Genomic DNA, 23,470 nt, shown 5'->3' with positions numbered 1-23,470 from the left:
TTTTACTGGACAAAGTTTTTCTTTTTATTCTTGAATTTTTGTTTTTAATTTTTAGTGTCCAATGCATGAATGTCATATAAATTACCACATAAGATGGTATAAAATTATGATATAAAAATATGAGATGTTTAACACTATTGAAGTTTAATTGTGTATTTGGGGTAGGACCGTAGGAGGTAGGGGTATATGGTACTTTGAAGACTAAATGGTGGATTGGTAAATGTCGGAAGGGAGACGTGCTTTGACTGTGCTATTAAATAAACAAGAAAATAAGAAAAACAATTGAATACGATCTCTCATCACACTAAAAAACTAATTAAGTTGGTATTGTATTTTGGATGTATCCTTCAAATTCACAATCTAATAATATAAAGATTTTATGTTGCTAAACTATTTGCCAAAAAGAAAAAGTATTGTCCCGCAAGTAATGACAAAAGAGTGATCAAAACTTCTTTCGAAGTTTATTCTTTAAATGACGTGGTATGTGACATATTAATATTTCACTTGGTTGTTTTTGGTCAAAGGGAAAACAAGCCCAAAATTGATTTAAAAATAAATAATATTTAAAATTGGTATAAATATAAACAAATTGAACACTATTACGTCATCTAGAATTAGTTTAATTTATGTAAGCACTAAACACACATTAGTATATTAAGGAAAAAATTTCACAAACACATACTATAATGTAAAAGAATCTGATGTACCTTATTAGCATATTAGATAATAGTGTGTCCAATATAGGCATTTTTTAATGAGAGAATATCGCGAAATGCGAGTAAGCGTTCGAAGACTCAACATTGTTTAAATACTAAGTATTGAAACGTTCACTCACATCCCACATTAATCTTACATTTTTATCCCACCTAAGAGAAAAAATTTGTAATAATATATTGTTTATTTTTATGTCATTACTTTCTCTGGGACTAAATATTACAATTTATCTCCCTCTAGTTCGAACTGGGTGAATTTGGTTTTGGTCCTTATACTTACAACTATACTCTACATATTTTGGTCTCTCAAGTCAAGTTTTACCAGCACAAGAAGCCAAAAAGCATGCATAGTTGTAAGCATAACATTTTTGTCACCAACCAGATAAGTACACCATACCTTCCATATGGCATTTCCATCTAAAAATGATTGACGAAAATGATAATTTGAAGTCAATTGCTTGTTTTCATTATATAGGGGTATAATTATAAAACCAAAATTGAAACTATATAGATTAAAATGGAATTACAATGACCAAAAATGTTATTTAGTCTTTTTCTTCTACTTGTAATTACTTACTAAGATTAGGATTTCAAGTGTACGGGTTGACATTTATGTGCCCTACTCATAAAAGAAAGGATTGTTGATGGCAATTGCTTGCACAACAACTATTTTAGGTCATTGAACTATCGAATGCACAAACTTTAAATTATGAAATGGAAGAGCTAGTCAAGCATTGAAATAAAAGCTTAATTTTTAATTTCTTTGACATTTCATATATCCTTTTTTGACTGAAGAAAACTTCCAAAGCAATCTTTGAGACTAAATTAATAGATTTTCAGAACACTGAGATTGAAATATTCCTATTTCGATATGTTTAAGCTGCTGTGCTATCAGTTAAAAATCCAAAAGAGGCTCCATTAGAGACGTGAAGTGTAGTAAACAAATCAGTCTTAATTAATTAGTTAGGTAAGAGAATTTTGTACAATCTTCTCCACCATTTAAATTATTAGGACTGAGTATTCCTCTTCCTCACAACTACATATAATCAAATTAAGGTAGGCCAAGTCATCACGCTCAAACATTGGCATGCACGAACAAGTAGTAAAAATTATCTTAATTTATAGTTAATTGGGTATGTTCATACTTGGATTATCCATGCCTGACAAAAAAATGTCAAATTAAACCCAGTACAGGTGCTACTTAAGTATATGTGCTACTTGATCATTGGAAATAATAAATACTTTTTGAATTTAAGCCCATGTTGGCAAATTACCAATTATGGGCTAATCACTAAATTGAATTAGTCCTTCCCAGCCCAATAGTACTTATTACCATTAACTATTCAATCCAGATTGAAATTTTCTACTGGTTTTTTTTTTATATTAATCTTGTATTTCTATTCAAAATTACGCATCATTTAGCGTAAACGTCTATAATTATCTTTGAATATAAATTTAAATCGACCGAATATTTAATTTTTTAAATAACAAAATGACGTCGTTTTAGTTATACAGAAGAAAATGAGTAAAATTGTAAAAAGAAAACTTAGTTAAGATCGTATTTCATTCCAAGAAGTACTAGATGTCGGTATAGTCTGACAACTCAATTCAAAGATGAACTCTTTCTTCCTCTAACACCGACAGGGGATAGCATTCCCATTGAAGCTCCATTTATGAATATGCAAAAACCCTGTGCGTGATATCTCCAATGTGAACAAGGAAACCCCCCCCCACTAACACAATAGTCGGCTCGAACCTCTTCTCTAGTATATATCTTTCGGTTTTGGCATCACATCTAAAATAAAAGCACAAGCAAATTAAAAACCTTGTGCCATAAAAGATAAACCCCAATAATTATTTATTATTAATAATAACAAATAGAGTAAAATCATATATACATAATTATCAGAAAAGTGCATGTTGGAGTTCGATGAATTAAGGTATATATGAGAGGCAGAGTCCAGAGAGGTGCACTATTTTAATGGCGGCGCGCTGATCAAGTTTGAATTGTGCATCACCATATATATATAGCCGTTACTTTCGTTACAAACTCTCAAAAGGGTCTTCGCAATTTGTCAAAATAAGATATGGGTCAGTCTTAGATTTTCCATTTGATCGAGCTGAGGTGCTGGGTTTTACATGTGCTTGCTGAAGGTGGCGAACCAGAGGGGCTCAGGTGGTGGTGGTGGTGGTAGTGATCCGTACGACGCCGTTGGGAGGTTCCCAGCTCAAGACGACGGCGACCACGACGTCGTCGACTACGAATTAGAATTAATGATGAACCAATTACCAGCCGGTGGTGGACTTCAGCATCCTCATCCTCTTAATCAACAACAACAACAACATGTCGTTTCGCCGCCAATGTTTTTAGGGTACAGTCGGTCGGCCACGGAGATGTCAGCGATGGTCTCTGCTCTAACGCATGTCGTTTCGGGGCAGAGGTCAGGGGGTGGTGACGTCAGCAGCTGGGTACAGGGTCCACATGGTTTAAGCGGTGGAGAAGTTACTTCTGGTTTCGGTCAACTTTATTCTTCTTCTCCTTCTTCTTCCTCTTCGCCGCCTTTGTCAGCCTTTTCTTCTACTACGACAACCTCTGGTTCTGCTTCTGCTTCTGCTTCTGCTTCAAATTGGGCTTCTGGGCAGAAAAGAGGCCGTGAAGAAGAAGGTGGTGCGGCCCAAGCCCAACTCATCATGCACTCTGCTGGTGGTGGTGGTGGCAGTGTTTATAGAGGAGGAGCAGGACGCTTTGCTCATTTCAGAGGAACACAAACACAAGAAGACTCATCAACTGGTGCAACTGGTCAGTTCTCATACTTTGAATCAAAATCATCAATTTCTTAGATCATGTTTTCTTCCTTCAATGAATTTTTATAACTTTGATGTTATATTTTTTCTTACCATTCTTGATATAATTCATTGATTTTATTTCTCCAAATACAAAGTTCATCAAACTCCAGCCAGCTTCTGTAAATTTTCATTGAATTTGACTCTATCCTTAATCTAATTCAGAAACTTCCTTTCTCTTCAGATTTGAAAAAATAAAATAAAAATAACATTAAGATTTAGGGAAAAACTTTCTTATATGATTCATTTCAAGAGTTTTTTAGTGTAATATATTATAATTTATTGAAAATTAATTTAAGCAAGGCAATGAAACAGTTACCATTAATTCCACATTTCCACCATTATGAACAACTTAATTAATAATCTGTTATTGCAACATTATTCTAATAAATCTGTATACCATGTTTTACTCAGTGACAGAAGAAGCAGCTACAAATATTTCCACCACCGGCGGCGCGGTGGCGCAAACACCAATAAGTACCGAAACGGTGTCGTTGGAAGAAACAGGGGAGAGAAGGAGAAAATACAGGGGAGTTAGGCAGAGGCCATGGGGCAAATGGGCGGCGGAGATACGCGACCCCCACAAGGCGGCGAGAGTCTGGCTCGGCACATTCGACACGGCGGAGGCCGCCGCCAGAGCCTACGACGAAGCCGCCTTGAGATTCCGAGGCAACAGAGCCAAACTCAATTTCCCAGAAAACGTCAGACTCGTACAACCACCACTCCAAAATTTTCCGGCAGCCATTAATTCTGACTCTTCTCCACAAACCCAATTTGCACCAACCCCATCCGTACAACCAATACAGCAGTTTCAGCAGCCATTTCAGGGATCCTCTGACATGCTTAGAGACTACTTGGAGTACTCTCGGCTGCTTCAGAGCTCCACTGCCATCCATGCACAACAACAACAACAACAACAACCACAACAGCAACAACAACAAGAACAACCCACTAATTTACTACAACAGTTGTACTACAATTCACAATTGGATTCACTTCAATCCTCGTTCTTACCATCATCAACACCATCTACTTCATCATCTACATTACCATCCTCTGCTTCTTCCTCTGCTTCATTTCCTCTGTATTTCTCTGATCAGCAGCAAATGGGTTTTTTCCGGTCACCCCAAAATCAAAACCCCGGCGGTCCATCTCATTTTCCGGCACCTTCTTGGTCACATTCCGGACACGATCCTTCCTCTTCCGGTTAATACCTTCATTATGAATTTTTTTCTCTCTTTATTTTATTAATCAGAGATATTTTATTTTCTTGTTACGAGGTTTTGATTTTAATATATAAATATACCCTGTATTTTGCACGAAGTATTTGTTTTATATGGTTTTTGTTTACTATTATTGTAAAGGGCCAAAAACAGCGAACAGAATATAAAGCAAAGAGATAACAACAAGGCAGCGCTTAGGATTTAGGTGTAGTATGTTCTTAGTCATCTATGGAAAGTTGTAGAAGCCTTTGTATTTTTTTAAACCTGTTTGCATATTGCTTTACATCCAAAGATCAATTAAAGAATTCATTTTGTTTTGTCTTTTAATTTTTGTGTTGATGGTGATCGATCTCGATGATTATCCTTTTCGTTATGGGGATTTATTGATGCTTCTTTGTTAATTGACCAGTATACCCTATTTGTGTTGATCTTCATATATACCTAAACTATGGATGAGGATCAAACAAAATAGTATTATGTGGATGTATGATTATTCATGATTAATCCTATCCATATTAGGGGGCTATGAATAAGACTCAAACCCACCATATTGGAGGGATATATGTAAGAACAAATTTTTCAGTGTTTATTTTCCCTTTTTAACTAGATATAACACGCACTCACCGTTAGTTTTAGATTTAAAAAGACTGTCATTTGTCATTCCCTGAAAAATCGCACCAAAAAGAAAGAAGTTCACAAAAGTCACACTCTACCTTGCTTAAAACTTACATCGCAAACTGATAAAGAAATTTAACCCACAATCCACCCGGCCAAAAACTTACATTGCACGCCAAAATTAGCGCTGAGCACTCGGCAATTCCTACCTAGCGCTCAGAAATTCTTGCCTAGTGTTCAGTAGCTGCACATGCAGCCTACATCTATAATCTAAAAGATGCATATGCCACATGCATGTGCAATCTAAAATGAAATGATAGCTAGCCATGATCATGAACTCCTTGATGATTGTACGTGCTCTTCCTTTCTGGAATGTTAGCCATGATCCATGATGAGAACTCTTTGCAAATATATCACCAAATACAATTAGTTGGAAACCTCAGATAAAACTCACGAAGAAATAGCTAGGTTGGATTGGTCCATGGAGATGTCTTTAAGCCACCCCTCAATACTAGTTTATTGCGGCAATTAGGGTGAGAAATGTATCAAGCTATGTATTGGTAAAGTGCTGTAATGTACGAAACCACATATTGGTATAGTTAAAATGTAGCAAACCACATATTGGTAAAGTTGAAATGTACCAATTATTTGGTACAACTAAAATGTACTCTCCCCACCCACCCACTCCCCCCCCCCCCCCAAAAAAAAAAGTAGTCCAAATTAAATGTACCAACTTACATATTGGTGCAGTTGAAATGTATCCATTCACGTATATATATATATATATATATATCAATCCACGTATTTGGTATAGTCAAAATGATACAATTTAAATGTACCAATCCACAAAATGGAACAAATGAAATATACTAAACAGCATGCTGGCTCAAAAGAAATGTACTCGAGAGTTTTTAAGAGTATAAGGTTTCATATTTAGGGATTAGGTTGATAGGTTTTAAAGTCTCGGGTTTTGAGCTACAAGACTTAAAACCTAAAGTTCAAGCAAAAAACTTGGTATATATATTTAGGATTAAGGGTATTGGTTTTGGTTTTGGGATATAAGTTTCAGGGTTTCAAAATTAAATCTCATATTTATGAGAATTCTACAATTCAAATCTCATAAATTTTGGAATTCAAATCCCTTAAATATTGGAATTTAAATCGCCCAAATTTGGATATTTTTTATTTTTTATTTTTGGATTGAAAAAACTAAACAAAGTTACAATCAAATTGAAGTTGGTGTTGAAGCCATATAAGAGCTTTCCCACTAATAAGATCTACACATCGTAAAACAAAACAGGGGAGAGCATATGTCGTCCCATTACAATTATAGACATATAACTATAGCAAACTTGAAACAATTGAATCTAAAACTCTCTTAGTCTTCTCCAAAAGGTGCCCGTCAGGGGGTAAATCCTTCTTCATCTTCTGAAATCGAATGAACTCCAAGAAAATAGAAGAAAACCCAGCACCCAAGACAAATCAGATCCCGTGCAAAAACGTCAAGCTCTACTTGTTGGGAGGAAGCAATACGACCAAGAGGAAGGGCCATAACCAACACAACCACTTCGTGCAATCACGAAAAATCGCACCCACACCACTCACCCCGAAATCGAGAATGAAAGCACCATCGATTGACCCTCAAAAACAATTGGAAAACGCACCAACAAGAAATTGGTTAGGGTTCATCTCTATTGACAAAAAGTCGGAGAAAAACCCTAGACAATCCTTCTCAAAGAATAAGAAGGGACTCAACAAAACAAAACTAAGATTAACCCTTGATCAAGAGAGGGACTTGAAACCTTAGAAGATAAAATCACTAGCGGATCCTTAGGCCGCCGCAGATCGACATTTTGGAGTTTTTTTTTTTTTTTTGGTTGCGGCTAAGGTTTTTTAATGAAGTTTTGTCATTTAAAAATATTTTAAATAATAGTATGGACAATTTTGAAATAAAATAAATATTACGTGGCAGAAAATGACTTGATTATGAATACAAAGGACTTGACAACAAATTTTTATTTTTTGCCTAAAAATTTAGAGTGGTTATATTCTCATCCTCTTGTCTTATTTTCTCACCTACCTTATTTTTACACCCCCCGTTAAATTTGAAAAAAAAATTAAAACACTCTTCACACCTCCTCATTATTCCTATATTACCCTTTGATGTACCAACTCGATCACATTCAATAAACACTCTTCCCACCCCCTTAATTAACTATTATCCCACCCACCCAATAATTACTGGTAACTTCTTTTATATATATATATATATATATACAAGCTCCTTCTATTGAGGTATACCTCAATTTATTTATGTTGAGGTATACTCTATTAGGGCCCACACGAGTCGTTTTGTGTCGATCTGAACCGTTCATTTTTTACATCTTCATTGATAGATCATCTTTGCAAAAAATTAACCAAATCGGAAATCATTTTCCTATCTAACTTTGATCAAATAAATGGACGAACCAAATATTTTCGATGCCGTCAATTTGTTTTATCAAAGTTAGATAGACAAATGATTTCCGATTTGACTAATTTTTTGCAAGGATGATCTATCAATGAAAATGATCATTGCGAACGGTTCGGATCGACACAAAACGACTCATGTGGGCCCCAACAAGGTCATACCTCAACATAAACAAATTGAGGTATACCTCAATAAAAGGAGCCTATATATATTGCGAATTATATATTGAACTTACTCCCTTTATAGGATAAGTTAGGGAAAGATAAACCTACCTAATTCGAAGTGATCTTAACTAAAAAAGGAAAAAAAAAAAAAAGAAACCTTATATTACTTATAAAATTGAAAAAGAACAAAGGAATGAAGGATTAGAACGAATTCAAATTTGAGAATGTTTGAATATTTGAATCAGTCTTTCATTTGACTATTCCAGATGTTTATGATATTCCTCCACTTACTTAGCAATGAATGACGTAAACTTCCTATGAATTAAAACTTCAAAGCCTTAACTTCAAATAACATGCAGTAAGCTTTAGCAACCATTTTCTTCATTTTATGGCAAGATTTGGCAGTACTTCATCTCTATAAATCTTCTTTTTCTTTTCCTTTTAATTTCTCTCAATGGTTACACTTTGTTATTTGTACTAGAAGATTAATTAAAGATTAAAAATGGTATAAAACTTAAGAACGAGAGTCGAAGTTTTATGGTCGGTGTAAGATAAGTATTCCATCATTTCAAATATATCATATAAATTCCACACAGATATGAGCCCCACGTCTAATAATAATCTTTCACATATATGGAAATGTGTCTGCTTCTTATTTGTTTGGATTACAACGTGCTCTAAATACAGAAAACGTGCAAACATTTAATACTTTTTGGATTGCTTAAACTTTAATTTCTTTTTTTGTTTTTGGTTGAGAAGTTTATGAAATGCCCATTTCACGTTGGAATCTTGGTCGAGGTCATCGATGCGTTAAAAAGGGTACATAGCATATGGTCATAGTAGCCCACCCATGAACCAAATCTCAACATTAAAAAACAACTCGATGGGACATATGTACAAGTCTTTATCTTAGTGCAAGTAGCCAAGTAGCCAGTAGGTGAAAAGAAAATGGGATCGGGTCCAAATACATCAACTCAATTTTTTTATTTGCCAGAGGATCGAGAACACTAGAAGCTTACCAATTTTCTCCAAATTTTATATTGTTAAAATAAGTGTATTATAGTCTACTTTCTTTTTTTAGATTATTATATATAGGATGATGTCTTTTTAAGTGACTCTTATATTATATTGTCAAATTACTAATTTAAACATCATATTCAAACAAAATTTCATCTAATTCACGATTGCTGGAGCAATTGACAAAGGAACATTTCCACTCTACAATCGTTCTCTAAATTAAGTAGGCATTCACTTTTTAACAAAAGAATGAACAACATTAGTATTAACACATGCAAAAAGTAATCCATATCCAAAATGAAAATATTTATCTACTGATTATTTTGGTATTGGTTTTATGTTTAGCTCCAAAATATTTCATTTTAAATTTCGGGTTTAATATTTAGATCGAGTTCATATTGAAAAAAAGTGCCAATTACTTATAAGGGCCTCATAACTTTCAAATGTTCTGAAAAGAACACAAGATCAACACAAAAAGTCAAAAAGAAAAATGAGCAGAAGATCGGAATCGATGGAGTAATATTTAGTCAGTTGATTATCATTGTCATCATCCATTATTTATCTAAAATATCATGTTTGTTTATTTATTTGGCCATACTTAAGTGATTTATATCTTTTAATTTGATAATATTTTACAGTGACAAATCGATTAACTTAAAAGTAAACGGTTCACATATTCAACTAAAAGGTCATCCTATAATATTGTCTACTTTAAAGAATTTCCATGCCATTATATATATATAAATATATTGTGCGTGAGCCCTTATATAACTGCGAAAGCTAGTTTTGTAATTATAGTTATTGTTGTGGGATTACTTGTAATTACATTTTCTAGTGTATTTAAAGTTGTAACCCTTGTATAGATACCTCATGTTTGGGATGAATAAAATTACTCTAGTTTTTCTTTAGAAAAGTTTCTTAACATGGTATCAAAGCCAAGTTTGCAGGAGGTCTTGGGTTCGAATTCTTTATCCCCAATTTTGTTTGTTTCTATATGTCGGTATTTGTCTGCTCTCTATATGCAAGTTGGGGCTGTATCTAAGAGAAAATGTTAGCTTCATATACATTATTAATTTATTTTCTTGCAGCTTAAATTTTTTCAGCATCGTAGTTGTTTAATAAATATATTTATATATATATGCTGATATTAAATCATACGTTGCCGGTCCAATTGTGAAGTATTGGCTTTTAGCTATAAGTTGATGGTTTACTTTGAAATTGAAGTTTCCGTATGATTCAAGCTTTGGGTGCCACAGTGTCACTTTCTTCCTCTAAAATTTCTTTTTGGCCAAGACCAAAAATCCTTTTATATGAATAGTGAAGTGTCCACGTACGTGTGAGCAAAATCGACAGAGACCGAATGAGTAGGTCAAAAAACACAAAAGTACAATGCGGGTCCCACGATCCACGTGTGAGCTAAGCGCAATGGCACGGTCGATACTTGATGACACAATGTGAGTTCAAAGTATTAATTTATTTTCAAGAAATTTGATAATCAAGGAAGGAAGGAAGGAAGGAAGGAAGGAAGGAACTAGGAAGCATGCACATGGGGATACGTATCCTATGACCATGACGTGTCAAGTTTGATTACCACAAGGCACAAGTTTGGTAACCACAGTTTTGGACACGTGCTCTAATTCTTGGCTTTTGGATCTTTAAAAATTGATAATGCCCTAAACAAGAAAGAGGCAGAAATGTGTGTTGCATGATTTGGGATGAATCATGATTGGTAGTTCACCTACCATTTTTGGGAAATGTTGAAAAAAGGATAGGGGGTTTGCTCTGAACTCAGGATTTAGGGTTTAGACTCTTTTAGAGAGACTGGTCACTTTTAAGTTTTAAACAATTTAATTTTTTATTGCTTGAATTTGATAGATATGATTTTAATTGTTAGGTTTTGTCACTTTTAAATTAGTCATATTGCAAAAGGTGGAATTGTTATAAAATAGATTCTCCAACCGTGGGTGCATTGATCAATTCTTTGGGTGCATATAGACGCCTAAATTAATAAGAGGAATGACATCCATTTTTTTCAATTTATCTTTTTCACCGATTTTTTATTATTATTATTCTTATTTTATAGTGTAAATTCATGATTAAAACTGTTCATTTTTTAGATTTAACTATGAAGATCATATCTGTAAAAAAATCAACCAAATTATTTGGTTAGGTAACAATGATCAAATAAACAGACAGTTTTAATAACAATTTGGTTTACCGTTTGTTTATTTGATAATGATTACATAATCAAATGATTTCCGATTTAGTTGATTTTTTGTAGTTTTGATATAATTATCTAAAAAATGAACGATTTCGATTATGAAAATACATTGTGTAATGAGAATAATAAAGCAGAAAGTCGGTGGAGAAGGTGAATAGCATTCCCCAATTAATAAATTATAAATGTATGAAAAAAGGCCTAATTGAGTAGATCCAATGTGCTGTCTGATTAGCTCATTAGCCTTGGACTGTTTGGGTAGGAATAGCTCTTTTCTCTAATAATGTGGAGTGTGCATGTTATCACACATTAAAAAGTTAAATCCTTTTCTAAGTGCTTCTAAGGGTATTAGGCCTTTATACTCATAACCAATTTTGGATTTAATACTCCAATTTTCTTAATAGTATCAGAGCAAATAGCCAATTGATTTTAAGCTGATACTCCAATTTTCTTTAGAGATTAATAAAGAACAAGAAAATTTTCCAAATATACACTTTTCTTCAATGATAGGTCAGAGACTCCACGAAACATTGCAACCCGGCCACCTTGAAAAGCCCAGCTCATATATTCATCTCCTAATCACTAAAATCATCAAATATCAATATACTACATCATGGAGACTGAAAACTGTAGAGGCTCTAGATTGATCCTTGTAATTTAATTGTGTCACCAATAAACCCCTTTAGTCGAACCTAAGTAGCTTGACTATTGGGTTAATTGGATCTCAACCCCTTCAATTATTTATTTAAACACTACTACAAAAGCACTTATTCCTAGTGGAATTAAATCGCTAGGAAAAACAATTTTCTGGCGGAAAAATAGCTAAATCCGCCAGGATTATGAAGCAGTGGCGGATAGAGTTTCCACTAGCATTAAAACCGCAGGCAAAACACTTTTCCTGGCGGACAACTGTCTAAATCCGCCAGGAATACCATTTTATGCTGACAAGGCATTAAACTTTTCTTGGAGGATATATCCGCCGGCATTAACTTATTCGCGTCAGATATATCCGCCGGCATTAACTTATGCGTGTTGGATATATCCGCCAGCATTGAGTAATTCCTGGCGAATATAACCACCGACATTAACTAACCCTAACGGATATAACCGCCGGCATTGATAGTATATCCGCCATGAAAAGTAATAAAATATATAAAAAAAATACTTTTCTGGCTGATATATCCGCCGGTATTGATAGTGTATCCGCCAGGAAAAGTAATAAAATATATTAAAAAATCCTTTCCTGGCGAATACAACCGCTAGAATTATTGAATATATATTAAAAAAATAAATAAAATAATTAATATAAAACATTTCAAATAATAATTATACACTAATAAAGATAATATCTTTCAATTGACAATACATGTCAAATAATATTGTTCCATCAATAGAGATAAGATAAAGTAGGCAAACAAAAATAATCTACTCAAGTCCCGCAGCAGAACCTGAACCAGAAGCTGAATGTGACCCTGATCCTCCCTGCTGACCAAACTGACTCATAAATTCATCATCACCTAAATTACCGGAAAGCAATTCGGAAAATCCAACACCCGTAGAATGATGTGACCCACCAGGAGATGGCTGAGAAGGTACTTCTGGCCGATACATAGGCATCTGCAAAGGTGACTGAGGCATAAACGGCATCTGGTACATAGGATGCATCGAGAACATTCCATAGGGAGAATGTGGAGGCTGACTCAGGCAAGAAGGCTGTTGTGGATGTGAGCTTTGCGGGTGTGTCTGTGTCTGCATGATCACTTGTTGTTGCTGCTGCATAAACATCATCATCTGTTGATGCTGCAATTGCTGCTGCTACTGCTGCTGCTGCTGTAGCTGAGTCTTTAACAACTCAATTGCCTCCTCTTGGGGATCCTGCTTAGCTTGCACAGCCTCATGCTTCTTCTGCCATTCGAGGCACTGTGCCTTCAAAAGAGCTTTTCTTGTCTTCGATAATCTCCGAGAAGAAGTACTAGATTGAGCCCTAGCATAAGGCACCATTTCAGGTGTCACCCCATGTCCATAGAGCCGAACTCTATTTTTCCTCTCAGGACCCATCTCCTCAACATACAATTCTGTGCGAAGTTCATAAGTGTCATCCGCTCCAGACTCAACCCGTGAGTCAACAGAATTCTCCATGGACATCTAAGAAACAAATATTTAGATAAATTTGTAAGTAAAATTTAAGAACATAAAATACACATTATGGAAAAAAAAAAAAAAAAACTAGTATAATATTTACCCCTCTCTCCTCCGATGGCACATCAATCCAACTATTGTCTTTGCACGTGTGGGTGATACGAAAGAAAGTAACGGGATCGGGTTCAATTCCATGCTTCTTCTTCTAAAAATTTAAACCATTAAAAAAAATAATTTAGAATATATTTCTGTGCCCTAATTAAATAAAATTGTAACTCAATATGATGAAAAAAATTAACTATACTCACATAATCTTCACGAAGACGTTCAAATGTCCACGATCCTGATGTATGGCTCATCGTTTGTTGAGAACGATTAGTTTTATTTTTCACAGCTATCTCCTAAAAGGTCAAACAGAATATAAATTAGTTATTATTGCACATACTAGTATTATTAAATATTTGATTAAAGATTGTCACCTGAGTTTTTGGGTTATCCCAATGTTCCACCATCTTCGCCCACTGCACAGGATCTACATTATTGGGACATCTCAACCGCCTCTAACCTGTCCTGCCAGTGTAGTACTTCCCTTTCAAATATGCTCTGTATTCTTTATAAGCATGTTCAGCAATGTGCAAAGTCATGGTCTTAATCACGGGCATTTTTACCAAATCCTCATCACGAAAAGTGATAGTGCCCTACATCCATAAAAGATTTAAAAAAAAAAAAACAATTATAAGTAAATATTTACAAGTATTTTACTTTTAGTATCATTTTAAAAAAATAAATTGATATCCGTATTCTGTCCCACAAAGTGTTCTTTGTTTCTTCTTCAACCAATCTCCAATCATGCACTAGATGAACATTATTGGGATTGTTTACTTCAGAAGATATAAACTTGGAAAACTCTATACTGTTTTGAGAAATATATTTCCCGCTCGGACTAAATTCACAATACTCTTTACCCCTATGATCTTTACCAGCCCACTTAATCTTTCTGGGACCACGTTTTCTCCTTTGGGGCATTGCTACATATTAATCCAAATTAATATACATGAATGACAAAAATATTGTAAATAATAGAATAAATAAAAACTTTATATAAACAAACTATAACTTACCATTTGAACTAGTCTCAACCTGCTTATCGTGGTGCTCGTCCTTATGTTCTTCATTATCACTCATCTAAATAAATTATAATTAACCATATATATATACACCACCAAATACATACTACATAAAAATATTAATTAATTAAATAAAACTAAATTGCTATAAAACCAATATATAAACACACAAATATATTTTAACATGGAAAACCCTCGAAAGGTAAAAACCACGGGACCTATTCCAGCACAAAAAAATTCACTAATAAAAAAAATATTACATAAGAGTTCTTAATTACAAAACAACACCAAAAAAAAAAAAATTTAATTTAAGCATCCATATCATCATCAAGCTCATCGTCAGCAATTGAATTAACCAATTCAGTGGGCAAAGGTAATGCTTCATCAAAAGGTGTCTCTTCCACGCCAACCCTTGTTTGCATATCTTCATTGTCAAGTACCCGATCATCCAAATTTGGTATGGCATAATCATCAGTTGTATCTTTATCTTCTAATACATCAAAAAAATCTTTTGGATGCGTTCGGACCACTACATGCCAATCTGTTTCAATCAAATCTGCAACATAGAATACTTGCATTGCTTGTGAAGCTAGTATGAAAGGGTCATCCCTAAATCCCAATCGATTGAAGTTCACCAAGGTAAACCCATATTGATCTGTCTTCATACCCCTAGGACTTCCACTATCAACCCAATCACACTTAAACAACATCACACAACGACCCATATCTTCTGCCTCAGTAGGACCACAATATCTAACCAGAAACATATCAATGACAACACCATAGCAATTAACTTGCCCAACACCACCCGAAATATTTGCAGGTACAAATACACCACAATTCTGATTCTTATGCTTATCATCCACCTATTTTATTCGAAATCTAAAACCGTTAATAGCGTGGATTTTGTATTTCGTCACAAGTGTGTGAGGAGGATTAGCAAGCCAATGCAAGTCATCGGATATCAACGGATCATTAGCATAAAACCTTGCATTAATCTGTGAAAAAGATGATGTAGAAACATTAGGTAAAAATTAATATTAGGGACATGATGTAGAAACTTAGTAATTGAATTCTTACATGTTTCTTGAACCATTCAGGAAATTCCTTCTTCCTTATCTCCATGATTTGTCGCTTAGTAAACCTTTCCCTTCGATGTTTATCTCTCAAAAAGTCCTCCTGGCGGTCTATTTCGCCAGCATTGATCAATCCTAGCGGTCCAATCCACCCAGTCCCTCCCCTCTCTCTCTCTCTCTCTCTCTCTCTCTCTCTCTCTCTCTTTCTCTCTCCTTCCCTCTCCACTCCGAACATCCACTTAAAAAAAAAAATTGCAGGTTGGGCTGGGCTTAAGCTTTCTGGTAGGTGGGGGTGGCTGGCACGTAAAAGAAGTTCTGGGAAGTGATGGCCGGCCTCTGGGGAGTATTTTCTGACCAGTGGGGTGACTGGTGGTGGCCAGAGGAGGGAGTGGTGGTGTCGGGATAACTGTGCGCACTGGCTGGAGGTGGAGGCTAGGTTGGGGAGTCGAGGAAGAGAGAGGGATCTTTTGGCTGGGTTCTCGGCGCCTGGTTCGCCAACGGCGAGAAAGAGGAGGGGATGAGGGGTGGGGTGGTTGGCGGGAAAGAGGGAAGGAGAGAGAGAGAGAGAGAGAGAGAGAGAGAGAGAGAGAGAGAGAGAGAGAGAGAGAGAGAGGCCGGGGCGGGGTTGGGGTGGTCGGCAGGTGGTTCGTCACGGGGAGGGTGGGGTGCTGTTACAGGGAGGAGGGAATGAAATATAGAGGGATGAGGTTTTGGGTAATTTTATTTTGGGTGTTTTTTGTTATTTGACAAATTAAACTTTTGAGGTGTGCAAAAAGAAAAAAAAAAAAGTGTGCAAATAGTAGCACTCTTTTAAATAAAGCTGACTCATAAAGTTTAGAATGAAAAGTTGCTTTGTTGGAAACTAGTCAAAAGGATTATTCTTTAAAAATAAAATAAAAAAGCCCTGAATTTTTATTAAAGAAAAACGAATCTAGAGGGTTTAACCAAATTTTAATTGATTATTTTGGTAAGATAAAAGCCGGCCTTGATGTTTCAATTTTTATTTTCCGGTTTTTCTTTTGGATCCGTTTATTAACTATCAATAATCTGTAAGCCTATGTAATTTGGCCAAAAGAATTTGCTTTTTTTTTTTTTTTTCCTTCAGGAAAAAGAACACCAAAAGCCATAGATCCCCAAAGCTATTTCCAATGAGAACCTAGCAGACCATTGATAAAACCACTTCAACAAAGAGGATGGGGTGAGTGGGCAATTTTATATTCTTTGATTCAATTTTTTCTTTTTTGTTCTTGGTCTGCCATCGATGACTTTAACAATAGCAATGACAATTATCGAGTAATAAAAGGGGTAGTTGATGTAACTTTGCATTTCTTAGTTCGATGGAATAGAAATACCTGAAGAAATCTACGCATTCATTCCAAAATCAATTGGCAATGGGAGGAGTACCCCAAATTTTTATAAGCCACTAAGCAAGGTTATACGTTTCCAATGTGGGACAACACTCCACATTCTTACACGCCTCCACACGTGTGGTGTCACTTTAAGTCAAACACGTGGATAACTCATATTGGGTGACGTGGAGCACGTGTGGCCACTTGGCCTAATACATGTGAGTGAACCTGCTCTGATACCATGAAAAAATCTAGGCATTCATCCCAAAACCAATTGGCAATGGAATGAGTAGTCCAAATTCTTATAAGCCACTAGGCAAGATTATATTTTTCCAATGTGGGATAACACTCCATACTCTCACAATACCACCCTAGCTCCTCTTGGTCTTTCTATTCCGGCAATCTTAAGGAACTGTTCTAACTCTACTAAGGTCAATTCCTTAAAAATGAATCATTTCCATGCCAACCAAACATTATGTCTTGTTGGAATGGGAAATTGATCAATTCCTATTGGCAGGGGCCGGCCCTGAGAGCCTGCCTAGGGCCTATCCTAGTTTAGGGCCGGGCCTCCTATTGCATAAATTAGGCCTTTTATTCAGTCTACTAACTAAAAAAAAAAAAAAAACTAATTTAATTATTCATTATTTTTTGTCTAGATCAGAATCTTCTAGTAGTAGAAGACAACGACTTTAACTTTTCATTCTCTTCCTCTTTGTCTGAATCTGATCATTTCTGTCACCAGTGGTCCAGTACTCTTGCTTCTTCTTTTTTCTTTACAGTAATCTTGTTTCTCTTTTCATTCTGTTCCTCTTTGCTCGTCTCTGTCACTCTCAGTCTCTCACTACTAGGGCTGGGTTTAATTACCAAAATACCGAAAAAAACTGATGTCGTACCGATTCCAATACAGAAAAATACCGAATTAGTCGGTTATCGATACCAATACTCGGTTTTCATACCGATACCGATGATTTCAGTAACGGTATCGGTTCATAAAGCCCGGTACTGACAGTATACCGATACTGACCATATATTGAAAAAATATAATTAAAATAATTTATTTTTATACTATATCGATATACCCTAAATAAAAAATACTCAAATACTAAATACCTTTCTATATAATTTCTAATTTTATATAATACATTTCTAATTTTCTATAATTTATATAAAACATATATAAATTTATAAACCCTATAACTTATTAAATTATATGTTTTTTAATTTATATAATACATTTCTATATAAAAACTAATTAAAAATACCTAACCCTAATATTATACTAAATTATAAACCCTATATAGTATATGTATATGATACTCATACTAAATTACTAATTTCTATACCCTAATAGTCTAATACTATAAATTTATACTTCATAAATTCATAGTTGGTAACTTAGAGTTTGGTATATAGTATATAGTATAATAGTATAATATGGCATAATATGGTATAGTATAGTATAATATGATAATATAGTAATTTAATTAGTATATTGTATAATATGATATAATATAGTAAAATATGGTATAATATGGTATAATATATTGATATCAATATGGACTATTTATGATTTATGTAATTACCTCAATCATAAATGTATAATATGGTATAATATATTATTATTAGTATATGGTATTAGTCATTTAGCCTAACAGCCCTATTAGGTATATGACTTATACCATATATCATATACCATAAGGTTTAGAAGATGATAAAAATTAAAAAACATGTAAACTATTAAGTTATGGACTATATACTATAAATTATAAAAAAAACATATGTAATAAAAATAAAAAACTCCAAACCCCAATTGAAATTTGAAACCCCAAAATACCCTATTTATTCTTTACAAAATAAAACTTTATTTTTATTATTTTTTCTTTTCCTTTCCCCCTAACCCACGTGCCCCCCCCCCTTTTCTTCTTTCTTTCTTTTCTTTTTCTTCTTCTTCTTCTCTCTCCTCCCACCCATGTCTCTTTTTTTCTCTTCTCTTCTCTCCTCTTCTCTTTCTTTCCCCTTCCTTCTTTTTCTCTCTGTGTGTGAGACCCAACTCCCAAGCCCCAACCACCACCATCAATTCATCATCTCCGACCACCACCACCACCACCATCATCTATTTCCCTCTCTCCAAAATACCTTTCCCCCCTCTCTCCCTCTCTCCCTCTCTGTCGCACCCCTCTCCCCACCCCGCCCAACCCAGCCGAACCCACCACTCTCCCTCCCGACCTTTCCTCTCTGTCTCTGTCCCTTTCTCCTTCTCTGTCTCAACCCCCTCCTTCTCTCCCTCTCTCTGTCTTATCTCTCCTCCTCTCTCTGTGATTTTTTTTATTTTTTTTATTTGGTGTTGTAATCGGCAACCTAATACCGCTCCGACACCGCCTGATACTAAAGTGAACGGTTACCAACCACCGATGGTACGGTATCGGAACCAAAAGTCATCATCCCGACCCCTATCGATCGGAATTCGGTATGGGTGTTTCGGTACGGTAACCGTACCGAACCCACCCCTACTCACTACAATTGAAGAGGAAATAAAGGAAATCGAAGAGAAAGCTGAAAACAAGTAAAACTTTTTTTTTTTTTTTTTTTTCAATTTGGACTTAGATTATTAAAATTAAAATTGTTAAGAAATTGATCAAAAAAATTAACGCACTTTGTGAATCTATATATTTTTGTGGTTTGGGCCATTTGGCTTACAAATTACAAATTTACAATATATATTATATATAAATTTATTATCAATTTTCCTTTAATTTACAATATATATTGAGTTTTTTGAAAAGACGAAATTGTTTTCCAAATGCTACTATTGGTAATAGAATTTTATTAACAATACATGTTACAGCTGCATCTGTTGAGAGGAGTTTTTCAAAATTTAAGTTATTAAAATCTTACTTGCGATCAACCATGTTATAAAAAAGATTAAATGGGCTATCTTTAATTTCTATTAACGAAAGTGATTTTTTAAAAAAGCTTGATTGTGCAAGGTTGATTAATGATTTTGGAGCTAAAAATGCAAGAAGGATGGTTTTAAGATAATTTTAGGAGATAGTAATAGAGACCTGTCCTAACCCGTCTAAACCACCTGCGCCCAAGCCCATCCTCTTAGTCATATACTGCACATGGGATAAACTCTATCTCAGCTACACAACAACTCTATCCTATCTAAAGCACTCCCTGTTTTGTATTTTGAATATATAGAGTTTTACTTCTGCACATGTACTTGGCTTCTAATAAATACAAAGGATTAACCTCAGTTTAATTGAGGCTTTCAATCACACCTCTGTTCACTCTTATATGGTATCAGAGCAATCCTCTGTCTAACGACAAAATTTATTTATTTTTTTTTTCTCTCTTCATGGCTGTTCCCATGCCTTCCTCTGATGCACCCATCACTCCTCCCGTTCCTATTTCTCATTCCCACAACACAAATGACTCCCTCTCTTCTACTCTCAACATGACTAATGTTGGAGTGGCTAGCATGATCACCATCAAACTGGATCGAACAAATTATCCTCTCTGGCTTGCGCAGATGATTCCCCTCCTTCGCAGTCGTCGACTCATGAGCTACGTGGATGGCTCTAATCCTGCACCCGCAGCCTTCCTTCGAAATTCTGCTGGCCTTCTCACCGATACAGTGAATCCATCTTTTGACTCTTGGCTTCAAAATGACCAATATGTGTTGTCTGTTATCAATGGATCTCTTACTCCATCCATTCTTGCTACTGTTGCTCGCAATACCTCTGCCCGTACCACCTGGCTTTCGTTGGAGCAACGATTTGCGTCTCAGGCGCACTATCGCACCATTCAGCTGCGCACCGAGCTGATGCAGACACACCGTGGTGACTCTACCATCACTGACTTTCTTGATCGAATCAACAACTTGGCTGATCATCTTGCACTCGCCGGGTCACCAGTTCCGGATACTGATCTCATTGCTATTATCATGCAAAATGTAGGGAATCTCTATGAGAACACCATTGCCTCTGCCCAGGCACGTGAAACTCCTATCTCCTATGAGGCCCTTCAGGCCCTTCTTCTCAGTGCAGAGCGGCGCCTCCAGCAGGTTCAACTTCCTGGACCAGACCTTGGTGCAACTGCAATGGCAGCCTATCGCGGACCTGGGGGTAGCCGTGGTGCTCCGCGTGGTCGGAGTATTGGACGTGGTCGTGAGGGTGGAAGCCGTGGCCCTGGTTTTTCCTTTCCACCGAATGGGTCTTCTCATAACCGGCATCATGGCCAGCGTAGTGCCCCTACTTCTACCACTAGCAATGGCGTTCTTGGTCCAGCTCCCTTCAATCCTTCATCTTCCTCTTTTTCTGGAGGATTTTCTGGTCGTCCTCAATGCCAGATTTGTGGGCGCACTGGTCACGTGGCCCTTGATTGTTTTCACAGGATGAATCTTTCTTATGAGGGGCGTGTTCCTACCGCTCGTCTTACTGCAATGGCTGCTACGGCAAACAATCCTACTTCATCCTCGAGTTGGATCACAGATACAGGAGCTAATTCCCATGTCACTCCGGATTTGAGTAATCTCACCAATCCTAGAGAATATCGTGGCACTGACTCTCTTGGAGGTGTTCTTGGTGGAACAGGTTTGGCTATCAAACATATTGGGGATAATATCGTTTCTTCCCCATTGTCCTTTTTTAAATTACAAAATCTTCTTCATTGCCCTCAAGCCTCGGCCAATCTTCTTTCAGTCCATAAATTTACCAAAGATAATAATTGTTATTTCACATTTTTCCCTCATTTCTTTTGTATACAGGATTTGGCGACGGGGAGGACTCTTTTCCAAGGACCGAGTGAGAATGGCCTCTATCCTCTTCCGTTCTCTCCTGCATCAAATGGTTCTGCACAATCTTATAACCTTACAGCTTGTCTTGGTGTTCGGGTTTGTGCGTCTGTATGGCATGCACGGCTTGGACATCCCTCCTTCTCTACTATGAGCACTGTTTTATTTCATCATAAATTGCCTCTTATCGGCAACACCAATAAAAATTATGTATGTTCCTCTTGTTGCATTAGCAAAAATAAAAAATTGCCATTTGATTCTTCTACTACTATTGCGCATGCTCCCTTAGAAATTGTCACATCTGATGTATGGAGTTCTCCTAATTTTTCTGTCTCTGGATTTCGTTACTATGTTCTGTTCATAGATCATTTCTCTAGGTATACCTGGATCTATCCCATGAAGCAAAAGTCTGAGGTCTTCACCATCTTTGTCAATTTTAAAACTCAAATGGAAAATTTACTTTCTTCTAAAATTAAAATTTTTCAATCTGATGGGGGTGGGGAATACATTAATCATCACTTTAAGCAATTTTTTACACACCATGGCATTACTCATCAGTTTACCTGTCCTCACCACCCCGAACAAAATGGTATCTCTGAAAGAAAACATAGACATATAGTCGAAACTGGGCTCTCTCTACTAACTCATGCTTCCATACCCGTTATCTACTGGGCGGAAGCTTTCCATACTGCAGTCTATTTAATCAATAGACTCCCCACGCCTAAGCTTGCTAATCTTTCTCCATACCAACGCCTCTTTCACAAACCTCCTCACTATGATTTTTTAAAAGTTTTTGGCTGCTCGTGCTTCCCATATTTACGGTGTTATAATACAAATAAACTTCAGCCTCGCTCTATCAAATGTGTTTTCTTAGGGTACTCACTTAATCAGAAGGGTTATAGATGTTTGGATTTAGCTTCTAAACGAATTTTTCTCTCTCGGCATGTCATCTTTGATGAACTCACATTCCCTTTTCAAGAGGTTGTTCCCACTTCGTCTACGGGGGTGTGCTCTTCGTCACCGGATCCGGCACTTCAACTTCCCCTTTGGGTACCACCTCCGCCAGTGGCTCGCCACTCAGGTACGACTTCACCTTCTTGTTTACAACTCTCTTCTCCATTATTGACCTCATCTATATCTCTTCCTGTGTCCCCACTGCATGATCCCCATGTGCCATCTCCTAGCTCCTCTTCACCATCTACAATGCCTTCGCCTGTTCCACCTCGGGCCTCTTCTTGTGAGCCGCGGCCTGTTGTCTCTTCAGAACCAGTTAACACTCACTCTATGGTGACAAGGAGTAAGGACGGTATTGTGAAACCTAACTCTAAATTTTGCTTATCTGCTAGTCTGTCTAATATTTTGGTGGAGCCTACTTCCTTTACACAGGCAAACAAGGATGAAAGGTGGCGTCAGGCCATGGATGAGGAACTCCATGCTCTTCAACGGGCTGGTACCTGGGTGCTAGTTCCTCGTCACCACTCTATGAATGTTCTGCCCAACAAGTGGGTTTTTAAAATTAAAAAGAAGGCAGATGGGTCCATCGAGCGTTTCAAAGCTCGCCTAGTTGCCAATGGCTTCCGCCAACAATCTGGTCTTGACTATGGCGAAACCTTCAGCCCAGTGGTTAATCATAGCACCATTCGCCTTGTCCTTGCCCTTGCTGTCCAACATCATTGGCCTATTCGGCAATTGGATGTTCAAAACGCGTTCCTGCATGGCT

The 23,470-nt window shown here is 36.3% G+C and overlaps 1 protein-coding gene and 2 pseudogenes across 1 annotated transcript; 1 reads left to right on the top strand and 2 right to left on the bottom strand.

Annotated features, from left to right (window-relative positions):
• Positions 1-2,677: 2,677 nt before the first annotated feature.
• LOC147277589 (uncharacterized) lies at positions 2,678-4,896 on the top strand. Its single transcript, XM_086253244.1, has 2 exons — positions 2,678-3,513; positions 3,972-4,896. Exons 1-2 carry the CDS (start codon positions 2,853-2,855, stop codon positions 4,766-4,768), a joined length of 1,458 nt encoding a protein of 485 aa, XP_086109370.1. The 5' UTR covers positions 2,678-2,852; the 3' UTR covers positions 4,769-4,896.
• A 7,793-nt stretch (positions 4,897-12,689) lies between these two features.
• LOC147277588 (uncharacterized) lies at positions 12,690-14,588 on the bottom strand (annotated as a pseudogene).
• Positions 14,589-14,838: 250 nt separating this feature from the next.
• Positions 14,839-15,658, bottom strand: LOC147277587 (uncharacterized; annotated as a pseudogene).
• Positions 15,659-23,470: the final 7,812 nt, after the last annotated feature.

The sequence above is a fragment of the Dryas octopetala genome, chromosome 8, assembly GCF_963921425.1.
Source record: "Dryas octopetala chromosome 8, drDryOcto1.1, whole genome shotgun sequence".
NCBI classification, from domain to species: Eukaryota; Viridiplantae; Streptophyta; class Magnoliopsida; order Rosales; family Rosaceae; genus Dryas; species Dryas octopetala.
Note: the sequence above shows the minus strand (reverse complement) of the source record. Positions and strands in the feature narration are given on the sequence as shown.

Coding starts and splice junctions, on each gene's coding strand:
- LOC147277589 (XM_086253244.1), top strand. CDS start 2,853: ATGTGCTTGCTGAAGGTGGCGAACCAGAGGGGCTCAGGTGGTGGTGGT. Junction 3,514..3,971: donor CTCATCAACTGGTGCAACTG/GTCAGTTCTCAT, acceptor TGTTTTACTCAG/TGACAGAAGAAGCAGCTACA.